At 38.1% G+C, this 18,200-nt stretch overlaps 2 protein-coding genes across 3 annotated transcripts; one reads left to right on the top strand and one right to left on the bottom strand.

Moving 5' to 3' along the window:
- Positions 1–255: 255 nt before the first annotated feature.
- Positions 256–12,306, bottom strand: LOC130944719 (serine/threonine-protein phosphatase BSL3-like). 2 transcript variants are annotated; one of them, XM_057873203.1, is made up of 22 exons: positions 11,037–12,306; positions 9,046–9,106; positions 8,861–8,939; positions 8,674–8,753; positions 8,500–8,594; positions 8,290–8,389; positions 7,690–7,759; positions 6,689–6,790; positions 6,517–6,598; positions 5,546–5,725; positions 4,583–4,850; positions 4,268–4,502; positions 3,973–4,143; positions 3,269–3,507; positions 2,363–2,447; positions 2,172–2,270; positions 1,887–2,086; positions 1,730–1,805; positions 1,309–1,444; positions 1,090–1,229; positions 864–927; positions 256–781 (listed from the first exon to the last, which is right to left on the bottom strand). In XM_057873203.1, exons 1-22 carry the CDS (start codon positions 11,461–11,463, stop codon positions 768–770), a joined length of 3,003 nt encoding a protein of 1,000 aa, XP_057729186.1. In that variant the 5' UTR covers positions 11,464–12,306; the 3' UTR covers positions 256–767. The 2 variants fall into 2 exon arrangements, with proteins under 2 accessions (XP_057729186.1, XP_057729185.1); XM_057873202.1 differs by having other exon boundaries at positions 256–927.
- A 1,483-nt stretch (positions 12,307–13,789) lies between these two features.
- Positions 13,790–16,542, top strand: LOC130945793 (uncharacterized). The gene is made up of 3 exons (XM_057874493.1): positions 13,790–14,114; positions 14,546–15,619; positions 15,719–16,542. Exons 1-3 carry the CDS (start codon positions 13,790–13,792, stop codon positions 16,540–16,542), a joined length of 2,223 nt encoding a protein of 740 aa, XP_057730476.1.
- Positions 16,543–18,200: the final 1,658 nt, after the last annotated feature.

Here is an 18,200-nt window from a genome sequence, read left to right on the forward strand (position 1 = left end):
GTGAACATGCAATCTGTTTAAAAACTAGAAAATGTTCAATTTCTGGACGCTTAAAAATTAGACATGTGATTATATAATAAAATTTCAGACAGTCAAGTTAATATGAACAAACAACGTATTTCATTTTGTCATTATCGCCGCAATATTGAACTGCAAGAAAGCATTGTAAAGACGGAAATGAATCAGAATGGAGTAACCCCGTAATCCTAGGCTCCGGAAGAGAAGAGAAAAAGACAATAAAAGAACCACGTAAGCTTCTTGAATCCTAAGACTGCGAAATCTATTATCGAATTTGCGATATTCCCTATCAGAGAATGTAGATTCACACAAAAATTAATTGTACAGATTAAGGATAAAAATTACACAAAGCAACACCTATGATACATGGGACATCCGACAAAGGTTTCTGATTTTATATATCTCACCACATAAAACCCTCTTGTACTCTTGATTAAGAAAGAAAGGGAACCAAGGAGCCATAGCAAAAAATATTGAAGAATTAATGACAAAAATAGCCATCTTTGACAAACCATGAACCTTTTTTTTACTAGTACCTATGCTCAATTTACACGGGGTGGGTGAACCCAGAATGCAGCTTCTAGCTTTTGTCAAAGCAAACCTAGCAGCGGCTACCAACCTTGCACATTACCTTTTTATCTTCTCGAAGGTTTGCTGATTGAGCAGTGAGAACCAAACCCAGGAAAGCCAAGCTTTCTGCTGCAGGGATGAAGACCAAAAGCCCAGGGCCTCCCGTAAATCGCATCATGCTATGTACAGAGCACTAAAACAAGGCGATAGCACGAACCGGTAAGGCACAAATAATAAGGACATTTTTAATGATCACTATATCCAAGCGAGCGAACCTCGGTCATTTGTTACTTGGGGACGGCCTCTAGTTGGCGTCGGTGGTCTGTTGGCATTCAATTCCTATACAATAACATATAGAAATATTACTTTAATCACCATTATACCATGTAAGAAATTGACCACGGTAAGAAATTCATCTTTCCGCCTTCATGTATATTTGATAGGTGCAGTACGTTAAATTACACAGCACCACAATTCAATTGAGAACAATTATTGGAGTACCTGCATCCATGTATCTTCAATATGCCGCTCAGGTGATGTCTCCGGTGAAGACATCGCTGGTGGTAATGGATGAATTAATTTAGGAACCACAACAAGGTCCCTACCCAAAACTAATATTGCCCCAGCATTGTTTGCAGTGCCTAAAGAAACAAGGACGTGCCAAAATCAGAAGCAAATATATAGAGAGCAAACAGTAATTTAGAAGTCAGCAATATATACCACAATAATTTGTAGCTGAGAAAAGCGTGATCAGATGTCCTTGGGCGAAACGTTCAAACCCATCCATGACACATTCATGTGCACGGACAATCAGCTGAAGATCATTGTTATTGCAAAATTCTATGACACGATCAGGCTGCAGGCCAAACACCATTTACATGAGCATAATAACACAGGTATGTGATGATTGATCAGAAAAGCATAAATATCCTTAAATTACTTTAAAGTTTCTAGAATAATGAAGCAATTTTCTTAAGCATTTTAGATTTATCAACTTCTCATGCAAAAAAGTAATTTTTTTAAGTAAATGATTACCATAGTGATCATCTAAAACCTTTTGAACTGACAAAAGGCCATATAGAATTAAAAAAAAAAAGAAAGAAAAGAAAAATCAATCATTTGGAAGATAATAAGTACTCACCCCAAAAGTAACCAATCCAGGACCTCTTGCATTTGGCCGTAGTCCTTCCACACTATCATTCTCTGTAGGATCAGACCTAGAGAAACATTTCATGCTCTTATCATCCAAAAGGAAACCCAGTAAATTGTCTCATACAATAGCACACAAATGAACTAACCACAATAGATCCATCAGCACAATTGACCCTGCTTCCATTGGAATTGGACGTTGAATGTTCTCAATCTGCTCCACGTGATTTATTGAACGACCAATACCACCATGCATGCAAATAATCTTTTTCTCAATTAAAGCCGCCAGAGGCAGCCAATTAAACAGACGGTTCACCCGATGCCATGTCCAAATTCCATCTCTCTCACCCTGATAAGCAACTAACACCATTGGTTGATGTGCCAATACCATAGATAAATTAGGGAGGAAAAGCTTGGCACTTAAAATTCCTTACCATCCTTTCAATGCACTCAATTCGGAAGCCAAAAAGAGCATTAATATCTGCAGCTTCATGGTTTCCACGAATTAGATGTACATTTTTGGGATATTCAACCTGTAATATTAACATCACAATGCAAAAATCTGAGGCATCAATCTTGATAATAACACAGTAAGACAACATTAAGCCATCAAGCATCAAAGTACCTTCAAAGCAAGGAGGAGGCATATAGTTTCCAAACTGTGTTGTCCCCGATCAACATAATCTCCTAGGAATAGATAATCGATATATCTGATAGTCATTTATGCAAATTAGCAACAGAAAATATTGAATGCCTAAAAGGTTACGTTTTAGGCAAATTAGTGTCACGAAATGTATAATAGCCAAGTTAAGGTTTTTGGGATTGGATAGAAATCAGAAAAGAAAGAGGTAAAACACAAAGTATATTATACTAATGCGGTAACATTTCTTCTGACACCTTTATTTATACTAAATCTATGACAAACAGTTCTTCTGACACCTTTTATTTATACTAAATCTATGACTGAAACAACAATGAACCTTTACCTTGGGTGAAGTACAAGCCATTTGTTGTCACATTATTTTGCAGCGATTTTTTTATGAAATTCTTGGTTTAGGAATTTAACAAAGTGCAGGAGGTGCCCTGGGTTTTTGGATAATTTCTTGTTGACTATCTTAACTGATAATGGGAAAAGGAATAGCGAAACTCTTTTGGCAATGTGCAACTTAAGTAAATTGTTGATCTACTTGATAGAGCATGATTCTTCCCTCTCTAAATAGATTTCTTTGGATGAACAGCTCCTTTCAGGTATTACACATTTGCCTTGTGTTTGCTGTATACCACTAATTGTCTTCAATAAAGCCTCTAGTAGACTTGTGTCACTATTATTATTATTATTATTATTATTTTCAAAAACAGGTTGTGGTTTTCACATATTGTATATCAACAACCATGTTAAATACTCTTAAAAGTAACCTATTGACCAATTGCTTAAACCAAGATACAACAATCATCAACATACACAGAAGTAAGAACACATAGCAATATCCTTATTTACAAATACAAACATTGATGGCACAATCGAACTTACGCTATGTCACCAGCAGTTGATGGTGAACCATATTCATCAAAAAGCCGCATGAGATCCCCAAACTGCCCATGTAAATCACCAAATATTTTAATTGGAGCCTTAAGCCGTAATACACTTGGTTCACTAGAAAAGATCCGCTCGGCACTGTCACAAAGATCAGCAATTTCATTGCAATCTAAGAAAAACTGCCGGCGAACTGGTGGTTTCCATCCACGAGGCTTTAAGAGGTGTGCTATGACCTACAATATAACATATATAAGAAACAAATTTGAATATAACATGACGCAACAGACTTTGAAATACAACATAACATATATAACAAGAAGGCAACAAGGAGATGTAAACATAAACCACAGTTCAACACAACACAATTAGATCAAGAGATGTGATACAAGATGGAGTAAGCTAGGAAATGAAAGGAAGGTCAATAAAAAAGACCTATCTGATGTTCTGGACCTGATTAACTGGTCTACTGTTCATGGTTACAACAGTTAGAAGTTAGGTCCACAACAGCTGACAGATAAATCCACAGAATTTCAACGTCCATGTTACTTAATATCATCATATATGTGCACTACATATATATTAGAGAGATAACTTTTTATGAATTCTAAATAGAAACAAACTATTTTGGTAATGTTATCATATGAATTATAATTATTATTTTTGCACGCTTGATAACTAGTAGTAAGAAGAACCTGTACCTTTTTTGGCACACTATTGATAGACATCTGTCTGTCTAATAATTTTCTAGCAGCAGTTGCATTTTCTGGAGTTCCATAACTGACTCGCCTGCCCTCATTTTCAAATTGATCAATTGAAAGCTGTCTAACCATACCACCTAATGCTCCACCGGTCTCCGCAGCAACAACCACCTTGAAAACATTCAACTTAGAATAAGAAATTGCACTTATAATTTTATAAGAACTCTTTTGTTGATAAAATTTTATAAGAACTTATAGCATAGTTTGCTTTGACAACAAAAGATGTATCACTCACAGCTCTATGATGCAGCCGGACACCGCCAGAAGCAATGATATTTGACCCTGCAGAATCAGGTTTGATAAAGGAAGACTGTTTCCCACTTGGGGTAGCATCAGCTCCACCGTCTCTGTCAGGCAATTCAACTTCACCATTCTCTTGCCGTGCCTTGGCTGCAGCCAGTGCAGCACTGATAGCTTCAGCTTCTGCAGCTGATGCTTCGACCAGATACTCAACTCCTTTGCTTGTTCGCCTGTTAACAAAGTTCATCAGATTAATGAGGCCAAAGATGTATAATTAAACACTTTTCCCAAGGATAACAAAAACTCTCACCGAGAACCCTGAAGCATGGCATTTTCGGTGCTGATATCTGTATACATATCTCCATTCATTGGGGGAGCGACTGGATTTCCTAATACAACTGAACCATCCGCAGCAGCTTCAGATATTATTTGCTTCGTCCTCTCATCAAATCCATATCTTCCAGGTAAGCGGCCTGCTTGTACATTAGATGCAGCCGCCGCTGCTGCATGTGAAGCGGCAGTAGTTGTTTCTGAAGCAGCAAGATCTACGGCAACAAGTAGGTCATCTAGCAATACTCCTGCAGCACAATCCCAAAACATTCCAGTCCACCTCTCTAAGTTATGAATTGGTTAAGATAACCACATGCCAAAATGAATATTAAAAGAAATCAACCATAAATTAAAAAAGTTCCAGACAAGACCAGACATCTCAGCTTGGAGCGTGAACAAACATTGACAGGCAATTATCACGGAGAATAGCAATTACAAAAAAAAGGTGAGATCTTGATTAAAATGGAAACATATTTTGGTTATTCATAAAGAAAATGGAAAGAAATCTTGTTTTACATTGAAAAATGTTGTAATAAATAATTAACTACATAGATTTGATCTGACAAGAAACCATTGAGCAACTTAATTCATTGGAATTCCCTATGATTGTTGACTTCAACAGCATCAGAGGCCGTGGCTACCATACTAATTGAGTCCTTTTATAGCCCAGTTTTTATGTCTCAATAGATGATACGCATCAAGTTAATAGATTATTTGCAGAGTTCTATAATTCAATGCAGAAATCACAGGCAGGATTCAAGTGTTTGACTGCCTCAAGTCAACCCATAAAGAGCTCTTTTTAAAATAATCAACCAACATTACTAGGTGGATAGAACTTGTAACCCAAAAGCATCAAGAAAGGATTTCAATTTTCAAGCAGTACTCAGGTTGTATAAACTAGTAATCTGAAAGCTATATGAATCCATTTAATGTTTAAACTTACCCCCTCGTAAACCACCATAAATAAAAATTAGGTCACCAACAGCAGCAGCTGCATGCCTACAACGCCGAGTCAACTCAACTGCAGCATCTCCTCCGGCTGCATCAGCACTGTATCTACCGGTTCTTGGACTAGTGACAACAGATTTTGTATCACACCAAACACCAGCAGCAGTGTCAAGTACTGCAAAAATGCAAATGAATAAAAAAACAGAAAATAGCCATAGACAAATATAACTGCACTTATAGCACCAACAAGGAGTTTTAAGGGGGAAACACAAGTACTTTGCTCCTTAATTTCCAAAAAAAAAAGAATAATAATATAATAATAAGGGAAAAGTATACTTTACACCCTCAATGTTTACAGTTGCTTTCAATTTTACCCATAAGTTTTATTTCGTTTCAATTTTACACAAACCATTTCTTATAGTTTGAATTTTACCCTTCCATTCGATTTTTAACAGTTAAAGATTAGTCAAAATTGTTTTTCCCAGTTTTGCCCTTTTTCATCAACTCTTCCCACTCTGAAACTCAACGTTGCCATTGCAGCCGCTGCCACCATGCACCACAACACCAGTGGAGAAGAGGGAAAGTTCATGATGGTATATTTACAATTTTTGTTAATAGATTTTAAGCAACAACAAAGTCTTATCCCACTAGGTGGGGTGTTCATAGATTTTAAGCAAATTAGGGAAAAAAAAGGGGGTAAAACTGAAATTAAAATAAATTTTTGGTGTAAAATTAAAACGAAATAAAACTTAGGGGTAAAATTGAAACTAATCCTAAACATTTAGAGTATAAAGTATATTATTTCCTAAAACAGAATTGAGAACAACTTGTATAAACAAGTGTTCTTTTGGAGGGGGAATAGAACTAGAGCACAAAGATCAATAATACGTTTTTGTATTACATGCAATAGACATAGGTGGGGGGAAGAGATTTAGGAAGCCAGCACCATGGAGCCAAACCAAGTACCTGCTACACTTGATGAGTCTTCTACCATCCTTCCTCCACCAAGAGCCCCACCAGACACATGGAGCCTTGCATTAACAAATACCTAAATCATTAAATTAAACAAATTATGATTCTTGAATACTTATAAAATCAGCTAGAAGAATTAAAATAAAATGAAAGAAACTGAACCAACCGCAGCATGCTGATATCTTGGTGATGGTGAAACACCAGGGGCAATTGCCCATTCCCATCGACCATCTCTATGCTTAGCAAGTCCATATGCACTTGCCAATGGCTGCAACATAAGTGGTAAGAAGAAAATTTCACTAAAGCTTAGGAGGAAACATTTCACAATAATCACATTAAAATTTAAATAATAATAATGATAATAACAAGAATCCCATTAGAATTATTTTCATATTTACATAATATATCCTCATGTATTCATTTTCTAATAGTCAGAAAAAATGTACCACACACCCACACATATAGAGGAATAGGTACTTATACCCATGTCCTTGCACACAGGACAATACCACTGTAAGCTTAAAGCTTCTCCTGTGGTGTACTCTGTTTGGACAGTAACATGCTTCTGCATTGTAAGGCTCATGTTACATTTCACAAACCCTAGGATATCTTTAGGCACTGGGTCACATGTTTCTTATATAGAACAGTTCTGTTGAGTTTGTTTTCTGGCTTGGGGTAAAAACTAAAAACAGAATGAAAAGAACTCCATGGGAATGTGCAATGGTTGCCATCTTCAGGTGCATTTTATGGGAGTGGACCACACGTGTCCTTAAGAGCGTCTCCCTGCCCCAAATTTGTTTGGGATAGAGTTATGTTCTTAGGTAGCACTCTCTAAATTGCAAAGCAGTTGGGTTGGCACTACTTGTTTCTGGAAATATTCTGTTTTGTTTTACTTTTTTCAGCTCTTGCTAATACCTTACACTCCCCCTATACTAAATTCTCTCCTTTTTAATAATACTTCTTTTCTAAAAACAATCCAGCAAAGACGCTTAAACTCTGCACGACCATCATATGGACATGCACAAGCCGTAGACAAAAAGATACAATAGTGTATCATCCGTAGACAAAAAGATACAATAGTGTATGAGTGCCAAATGAGAGAATTGTATAAGGAACAAATTGAAAGCTTGGAAGTAAAACAAATAAACAGAATAAATAATAACTCACAACACTATTGGCATCTCTCCCTCCACAAAGCAGAAGCAGTCCATCAGAGCGTGCACTTGCAGTTGCATACCTACTCACAAACAAATTATTAAATAACAACTCCTTTCCACATTGATAAGTTTCACTATAAGATAGCCAAAATTCACAAATAGAAGGAAGGCAGGTCTATATAATTTAAATTAAAAAAAAGCAGCAAACCAATGAAAATTATTGCTACAAATGGAAAAGGTAATTAAATTAAGAGAATGATTTTCTTTGGCTTTCTAGAACTACAGCCTAATTTTATTTAAAAGGAATTTAAGAAAAGCAAGAGTGAAAGAACAAGAAACACAATCCAAGAACTTTTCCTTGGATACGAAAACAGTTTGAAAAATGGAAACATTAAATGTAGTTAGCAACTAAATTAACTTGGCATAAGTATTACCAATTAAAATTCTCACATAAAGTAAAACTGAAATTAAATATCTAATGTAACCACTGAATAGTTTGGTAAATGAATGATTTGAGTGACAATCTTCAAAACCTAATCTAACACCTAAAACGTACATAGTACGTGAAAATATCAGTCTAGAAAAGAAAAATTCAGAGATAGAAGTATACATGCATGGAGGTGGACCCTCTCCTTCTGGCTCCAACTTGCGCCATTCATAAGGCTTGGCAGCTGTGTCCAAGGCCCAAACATCAGCCAAAGGTCTCTTTCCTGGGAAGCAAAGGCCAAACTAAGTGTAACGTCCAATAAATAAATAAAAATAAAATAAAACAACCAAACAACGCACACAATGGAAAAGGGCTAGGCATTTGACCAGTTACCATCATTTCCTCCAATAGCCATAAGATACCTCTGCCCCACCAAAGCCATTACATGTCCATAGCGTGACCCTGGTCCAGGGCCTTGAACAGATACTCTACAAATAATTCAGAACCTACTAGATTAGTTAAATATCATTGGAAACATCAAGGGGGAAAACAGGTTGCAAGTCTAACCTATGCCACCGGGGCATTTGCTGAGTGAGATCAAGAACATGAAGATCCTCTGCTGACAAACCAGCAGGACCGATGCCACCCTGGGTAACAATGCAATAATTCAAAAGAATTGAGCATCAACATTTACAGAAAGGAAATCAAATCCACCAATATTATGAGAACTTAAGAGATGCCCCCTCCGTGATACCTGAATAACCACCATGGTCCCTACAGCAGTTGCCACATGTGCAGCCCTTGGAGTTGGAGGCTCTCCATAGGGAGTTATCCTGCAGCATATTGCTTTATGAGCACTAAAGCCAAGTGCGAAAGGCTATAAATGCATTATTCAAGTCTTAAAGTAGGCAGGAAATAATGACCTAGTTCTAAGCTTACCTAGACCATTTATTAGTCATGACATCATAACAGTGGACATCGGCAGTGGCACCAGCTAAACCTGCAGAGCAGATAATATACTAGTCATGATAGATTCCAAGCATAAACATTTATCACTAAGTTTTTAAAGCTACAAGACATGTTCAAGAAAAAGCTCCCTTCAAGCTAGTTAATATCAAAGTCTTTCTACGAAGGTGGAGGGGGGAAAAAAGATGTGAATCCAAATTAATCAGAGTTCGTTTTGTGGCATTGCTCACAGAAAGATGAATAGCTATAGCATATTAAGGTATTCCCAAAATAACCAATAATGTTTGCACCAAATAAAGTTTTCAGCGTCTTGTTACTGCCATTATTATGCACCATGAATCATGAATATGGAAAATCCAACTTGGATTACCTAGATCTAAATATTAAAAACAAAAACCATTTCAGGCTTAAAATGGCTACCAAAAGCATGATGATTGGAATTATTATAATAGGGCATGGAAATAATTCAAAACAGAAACTCACTGTATTCTCTAAAAAATGCAATGTGTGATCAATAACAGTTGAAACAAATACTCTTCAGAACACGAATTGAAATATAACATTCTAAGTAAGTAAAACAATTTGGGTTCACAAGGTTTCCACATGACTGAACCAAAGATGCCACTCAATATTTATATGCAAAATGGGAAAGGCTCCAACCTCCTTTTCACATTCTTGAGCCTCTACCTTAGATAGGCTTTTCAGAGAGAATGCTGTAGGCATGGTTAAAAAATGCTTTCATGACAAAGTGATCAAGAATCAACAGTTAATGAATATGTTGTTGTGTCCGATACCATGACTACCGATACTGCCATTCTTCAAATTTAAATTAAATTTTAGCATAAAGTTTACTGTGCTTATGTATTATCTATGCTTCAAAAACAGAGCAATTTGCATAAAAGAGCTTCATCTAAAAGAGCTTAAGTAGTTAGGAGAGATGACTCTTTAGTCTTAACAAGCTCATTTGGGTGAACGGATCGAAACATAATGATGTGGCACGAATGGGAAATAACATAAACAAATCACCACGCCCATTTTTAAGATGCATTATATTGAGTGAAGGATAGAAAACCAATAAAAGGAAGTTATCCTGGAAGGTTCTTAATGAAGTTCTAACTATCAATTAACTGCATCAAAAAATAAAGGGTTCTCATGAAAAATAATAAATTCATTTCATCATACACACAAGTCTGTGTGCGTATGTGAGTTCTTTATCTTAAGATGAGGAAGAGGTTACAGTAGCACTTAATGAGAATAATGGCAGGAAGTCATCCAAAGTCGTTTGATCATGTATGGAAAAACATGAGACAAACTTAAAAAGTGAACCAAATGGAAAGTAGTCTAATTAAATTGGGTGAAGACCACAGAAAGATTAACAAGGCTATAATCTAAATGAAATCATTCAAGTTTAGAGTTTGAATAGAGCTCTATGATGTTGTTTGAATGCAAGCATGTAAACCCTACGAGTGGAATATTACTGCTGTTTTTGCAAGTTAAACCATCCAACAAAGGAATGATCGTAAATAACATGCCATCTCCACTACATTCAATTCTATTCTAATATTATTCCACCCAACCAAATGAATCATTGTGAAGCCTCTGCAATCAATAAAAGCAGGTTTATGAAAACACAAGTTTCAATGACGGAAGAATTTATATCATTAGCACCCAGACTACGACATAGAGTAAGTCTGAATAATCACTCATTCCTTCCCATGTATGCATTTTCCATGTCTTGAAACAACTATGTAAAGAGGGATTTTTCGTTCAAACATCCCTAAGAATTAATAACTAGACAAGTAGACATTGACAAAGAAACAAAAGCTCGTGTGTGAATCCAAATTCAAAATGCAATTCAACTTTAAAACACACGAACCATGAAAAATTCAAAATACTCAGCCATGATATAACAACTAATGGTAACAAATGCAAGGTAAAATAAAATAAGATAATGAAGCACATACGTATTCCAGCATTTCCAGCAGACGACGGAGTCCCTGAAGCCGCAGAATTGCCTTCAAGAGCAGTGGCACCACCGAACAATATCAGCCTGGGACCAATGTACCCAGGAGCTCCCTCCTCTCCGACGGCTGCCACCGCCGTCAATGTGTGGCCGCACCGCGGACCCGGCCCGTCCTCCTTCTTCTCAATAATCGCGTTCATCGCCGAATAAGTTGGCGCCAGCCTCGGCCCTATCACCGGACTCTGCTGCACCTGGGCAGGCGCCTGCTGCTGCTGTTGCACAGGCAGCTGAGCCGCCGCCGGAGATCCACTGCCTGAAGACGGTGACTCGGCCAGCTGCTCTACCTCTCCCGCAGCCGGCGCCGGAGCAGCAGCACCGGCGGATGGAGCGTGATCGGCCTCCTGCACCATCGAGGAATCAACATCCATTACTTCAACCCTAAGATTCGAGCAATTCCGTCAAGATCGGAGGCTAGAATTCCAGCAAAATCGAATTCCTAGCCAACATTTGGATTCATTCCTCGGAATCCAAAGGCTTCGAACGAACTCGCTCCTTTCAATAACAAACGCTAGGAACTACACAACTTAAAAGGAACGAACTCAATGTTGACGAATTGAAACAAAGGAAGGGTTGAGCTCAGATCCTCGATTCTTCAATCGGAAGAGGGAAGAAACGAAACGCGTTCGGAGAATAGTAAGCAGCTCGGAGAAAAGTCCTTTAGGTTTTTCTTCCCCCTCTCTCTCTCTCTCTTCTCGCTTGTGTTTCTCTCTCTTCTGTGTTGAAAGTTGAAACCCAGAGAAAGAAAAGAAAAGAAGCGGTCGAAGAGGCAACGAAACGGGAAACGGAGACGATCTCAAAGCCACAACAAAAACTCAACCCAAAAGCCCCAAATATTAAAAATAAAATTATTAAAAAAAAGTTATTTTATGTAAATAGCTAAACAAATAACAAACGATAAAGAAATTAAATTATAAAATCCAATCGCTTTGTCTGTGCTGTCCCCTTCTCTCTTTCTCTCTGTAGTGTCTGGATTTATTTTTTTAAGAAAAAAAAAAGCTTTGCTGTTTTTTCCTTTTTTAATATTTTGTTTGTTGGTGCGGTCTACAGTGTTTCGTTTATTTTCCTCGTTGAAAAAGAAAACGGGGAGACCGGGATCAACCGGCTAGGGTAAGAAGTGTATGGGGATGAATGCGGCGGCAGTGGCGGCGGAGAACGGAGAGGATTCAGCGAAAATCCGGTGTTTGTTAATGGTGGTGGAATGTTCCTAATTGCAAGGAGGTTTGCCTTTTAATAGAAGGGTTTAACAGCGCAGCGATAACTCGGCATATATAGCAGAGTGAAAAAGCACGCGCTTTACACTCTCTTTTAAATTTTACAGGAGTTTGACTAATTTTATATGGATTTACTAATTTTGCCTAGGATTAGCATAAAAATAATTCACTCTAAACCTTTTTTATTAAATAAAAAGTTTTATATCTCCTTTGTAAATTAAGTAACTTTTAATCTTTTTTATGTATTATGTTTCATATTATTTGTTTGAATAATGCGATTCAATTTTTTTTTTCAACATTAATTAACTTTTTGGCTAATTAATTTTTTATACTTTCTCTAATTATTTATATTTAAATTTTAGAATTTAAATTTAAAGTTTAAAAATTATGATTTAAAATATTTTATGTTTTTCTTTTGTTTTTAATTTTCAATAACAAATTAATTTAAGAGAAGCAGAAGACTATAGTATCTACTTTTCTGATACATTAATATTTTTCACAAAGCAAGCTAAAATAAAGCGTAACTTAATAAAATCAGCCAGAAATATAAAAATGCAAAACATGGCAATTTCTTTCTTGGGTATTATTACGTAAATAAGTTTTTTTTCACGCTCATCCTCTAAAAAGAAAATATTATGTTTGTTTGTATAATAAAACATAATTTGACGTCAATGTAAGGCTCAATTTTATGGAAATGGAGCCTATATGTGCGCTTTTCATCGATATGGAATCAAGGGGGCTAAACATGCATGTGGGGCAGAGTTTTGGCAGCTTTTGGGAGAAGAACACGGACCATCCGAGTTCTTCGTTGCTGAATTTGTCTCTCCGAAATCGAATGGTCCGATTTGGGATGTTGGAGGAAAAAAATTTTTGTGCATATAAATCGGACCCTCCGATATGCTTGAGTTGGACGATGAAGTCGAACGGTCCGAGTTGCATGTTGAGAGTTTGAGTTTAAGAAGACTGAAGTCGGACCGTCCGTTTTGGCTAGGAATGGCGAACCGGGAAATGAAAACGCATGGTCCGAGTTGAGTAGAGAGGGCTATATAAAAGTGTGCAGCGAGTTAGTGCTAGGTTACCCGTCTTCTTCCCCTTCCCGTCTTCTTCTCCTTCTTCAGCGGCTGCTTCCTCTGTTTTGTTTCTTTGGGTCACTTTCATACTTATTTTGATTCAGAGAAGTTAATAGTTAAGGTTAAGGGTTTTTTTGTCATTGAGAGAAATGAGTGACAGAGTATTAATTAAAGTGTATTATTTTGGTCAGATCTTGTTACAAACGTCTGAAGGAGTAAAGTTTATTTGCGAAAATCTATTAGATGTTGTTATTCCTTTTATCATCTCATTTGAAGAGCTCAAGGGTGTGATCTGTGAGAAGATTGATTCTGAGAGGGCCAAAAAGATATCATGTATGCTATACAGATATCCCATACCGGTATTTGGTGGGTTCGTTCAATTTCAAACCAGATATGTGACGGACGAAGCGAGCATGCAGGAGATGTTTTCAATGTATATTGAAAACCAGGCTCAGATCTCGTTCATCGAGTTGTATGTAGAGTTTGAACAATCCGAGGCGGACCGGAATATTCTACAGGAAGATTATAATAGTGACAGTGAAGAAGACTTCGAAAGCAACTATGAATTTGTTGTTCCCGATGGTGATGAAGATCAAGGTGACAGAAGCATGTGCCCAGATGTGACAGAAGTGGCAAATGCACTTGCAAACGAAGTGCCGTTTGAGGAGCCATCATTCATGCGAGTTTTAGACTTGGAAGCCATGCATGTTCCTGAATTTTCAGAATATATGACTGCAGGTACGTAATCGTGGTATAAGTGTTTTTGTAGTTAGACATTGATTAAGTTCTGAAGATTTTACCCTTTTTTTAGCATTATTTAATCGTGCGTTCTGTGTCGTAGTTGTCAGGATCTGAAATTGGTCCTCGACCCGTTAAGGAATTTATTTTTTTCTTTTATATGCTTCATGTGTTTATTAGGAAATAATATTTATGTTGTTAAGACATGGTTGTAGCAAATTGCATGAGTTTGTAACTATTATGTGCACAGGTTCGATCTATTGTACGGTTCAAATGCCATGAACCGGACCGGATCGGCATGGTTCCTTTGATTTTTCGGTCCAACTGGCCGGTCCGATCTGGTTTTTTACATTTGCTGCTGATGTGCTTATGTTGTTTAGTGTGACATCATAACATGTTCAAGGTTTTGATTTATAGGATACTGGATGCAGTGAAATTTGATTTACCTTTAGAGTCGGTTTTGAAACATCTGCGTATTAATGAAATTTATCTTATGGCATTTGTCCCAGCAGAAATTCCTATGGTCGCAGATGGTGAATTCGCCGTTGGGATAGAGTTCAGTTCCAGAGAAGCTGTTGTTAAGGCGGTTAAGGAGTATACCATACGACGAAGCGTAGACTACCGGGTATATGAGTCTGAGCCGTTGACATTTTATGCCAAGTGTACACAATATGGGTCAGGGTGTGACTGGCTTATCAGAGTTAGCTTGATCAGCAGGAAGTACTGTTTGGTTATAAGGAGGTATAATGGTAGCCACACCTGTACCACCGCCACCATTTCACAGGATCATTCGAAGCTGGACTCTATCACGATTGCAGAAGCAATAAAGCCACTGGTTGAAGTTGACCCCTCCTTAAAGGTAAAATCGGTTATAGCAGAAGTGCAATCGAAATTCAACTACACCGTCAGTTACCGGAAAGCATCGTTGGCTAAGCAGAGGGCAGTAGAAAAAATATTTGGAGGTTGGGAAGCATCGTATGAAGCCTTGCCTATATGGTTTGAGGCCATGTGTCACAAGGAGCCATCAGCTGTTGTCCATTTTGAGACTATGCCTGCATATCAAGGCGATGACTTGGTGGGTGATATTCGGGTATTGCATCGTGTATTTTGGAGTTATTACCCTTGTATTAGGGCATTCAGACATTGTAAGCCAGTTGTCCAGGTGGATGTGACTCACTTGTACGGAAAGTATAAGGGTTGTCTGCTTGTGGCAGTTTCACAAGATGGCAACAACAATATAGTCCCGATTGCGTTTGCTATTGTTGAGGGAGAGACTTCTGATGCATGGCATTTTTTCCTAAGTAACCTCCGTCAACATGTTGTTACTCGGGATGGAGTGGGTCTAATATCTGACAGGCACGAGTCCATCAATGCAGCTGTGGAACGTAGTAACGGAGCTTGGTCACCTCCTAGAGCTTTTCATATGTTTTGCATCAAGCATATAGAGTCGAATTTCCTGAGAAAGTTCAAGGCACCGTACCTCCAAAAATTGGTCGTTAACATCGGTAAACATTTACTAAATTTAATCAAATTATTAATAGATGTGCCTTAAATAAATCTATTGATCTCAATTACTTTGCTTTCTACATGCTGTGAGCTGCTAGGATATTCCAGGACGGTGCGGGAGTACGAAGTGCGTTACCAGTGGTTAAGGGAGCGCGGCGAGGCGTACACAAATTGGTTAAACCGAATTCCTCGCGAACAGTACGCATTGGCCTTTGATGGCGGGTACCGATGGGGTCACATGACGACGAATCTAGTGGAGTGCATCAACTCAGTTTTGAAGGGTGCCCGCAATCTTCCCATTACTGCTCTTGTAAAGGTAACATTCTACAGGCTAAATGAGTTGTTCACCCGTAAAAGAGCGGAGGCGGAAGCCCAGATCAATGCTGGCCATGTGTTTTCTGAGATAATGACATCGAAGTTGCATGCAAACCAAATTGCATCAGAAAATATACAGGTTAGTTGCTTTGACCGGCAGAATGAGGTCTTTGAGGTTCGTGAGATGCCAAGTGGACAAGAGTTTGCAGTTGATCTACGAAGCCTTCGATGTGACTGTGGTGAGTTCCAGGTGGACCGGATCCCCTGTCGACATGTGTTCGCATGTTGTGCCAACCAGCGACTGGATTGGCGACTGTATGTTCATGATGTGTATAAGATGGATCAAGTCCGGCGGGTGTACCGTGCACGGTTTCGGCCACTAGGTAATCCCACTACATGGCCTACTTACAACGGACCTCGGTTCATACCGAATCCGTACCTGCGACGGGTGACGAAAGGTCGCCCCAGGATGACGCGTTTTCTAAATGAGATGGACACGAGAATGTTACGTCGTCCTAGGCGATGTACTCTATGTGGTGCTGAGGGACATAGTCGAAGCAGATGTCGTCGGTCAGTTGGTTCAAATACCAATAGAGAAGCCCCCTAGGTTCACAGTTTTAATATGATATTGTATAATAAAACCTGAATGAGCAAACTGAGGTAACATTACCTGCTATATGTAACCTTATATTTAATGACATTCTAGTATTATAACATATCTGTGGCATTATATAATATGATAGTTAGTACATCAATTGATAAATATCTGTTGGATCATATTAAGCTTTTATGAGACATTATTACATACTCCACATGGCTAATACATCAATAACGTCCAACACATATAAAATACTCTATACAAAGTCCAATAGTTGGAAATTAGTCTAAACGGAAAAATAAATTCATCAGTACATAATGTCTAACCAATACAAATAACTCTAAACATTACATAAAGTCATCAGTACATAATGTCTAACCAATACAAATAACTCTAAACATTACATAAAGTCATCAGTACATAATGTTTAACAAATAGAAATAACTCTAAACAAAAAGGAAACAACTATTTTCTCATTTTCCACCTCACATCTTACACAAAGTTCTTGCATTTCTTGGCCGCTTTTTTGAAGACAGAAGGGGTGAAACGATTAGCACTCCGACGTGGCGGATCAATCCTCAGATTGTAACCTTTGACATTGTCATCTGGACTACGTGCCTGACCTGTAAACAATTTTGAATGAACAAGTATGTGCAGCACATTACATATTCAAATACCAACATAAATACCACAAATCAAGAAGCAAAATGAAATAAGAGATGCCATTTATGCAAAGAAATAAAATAAGTCATCGAATATGTAAAGAAAAATAGTTATCATAATACCATCATTACGAGATTCTTCATCCTCATCGAACTCTTCAATTTCATCCTCCTCGTCATCGCCCTCTTCATCCGGGTTATATACTATATATGCATCGGTTTCTTGTTCGAGTGCGTTAGTATCTTCTTCAATAAGTCCCATGTTACATCGGTTAGGATTTTGACTATTCAAAACTCCTCGTCCACCCTCACTCCTACTAGAGTCGACAGATACAAAGCCTCCAGATGCAACGGATGAGGTATGACCTGGATACCTTGCATCCAACGAATACCTGCCAGGCATGAACTCCGGCTGATGGCCATATTGTGAATGTGAAGCATCTGCAGACATGAACCCAAGCAACTGGCTAAAAGAAGTTCCATCACCTATTTCAAACTGTGACATACCCCAATATTGTTGCTGTACTGGAAATGATGGGGTGAACTGTGTCTGAGGTAGATACTGAGTTGAGGACTGAGGTTGTTCTTGTGGAGGCAGAATTGGAGGTGATATATGTTGCTCCTGCTCTTCATTGTCCTCATCCATATCCTGACCACCCTCATTGGTATCTTCATTACCCTCATACATATCCTCATTGCCCACATCCAGATCCTGGTTACCTTCATCATTCTCTTCACCCACAAGATTCGACAAGGCTAAGCGGTCCCCATATTTTGATCGGTACCAGTTCAGGTAGGTATCCAACGGATGCTGTGAAGGCATGGGAAGTTCAGAAAGAACGTAGTGATACCTGTTTGTTCAATGCATAACCCATTTTGAATGAGTCGGTGTCGTGGCCCAATTAAGGTTTTTAGGTCCAGTCAGAATCTCTCCATGAGCCTTATCCAAATTCTGTTCCTGAGAAGGTACTCCCTGAACCAAACCGAACTGTCGCCTGACCCTAT

This window comes from Arachis stenosperma, chromosome 8 (assembly GCF_014773155.1).
Source record: "Arachis stenosperma cultivar V10309 chromosome 8, arast.V10309.gnm1.PFL2, whole genome shotgun sequence".
Classification (NCBI taxonomy): domain Eukaryota; kingdom Viridiplantae; phylum Streptophyta; class Magnoliopsida; order Fabales; family Fabaceae; genus Arachis; species Arachis stenosperma.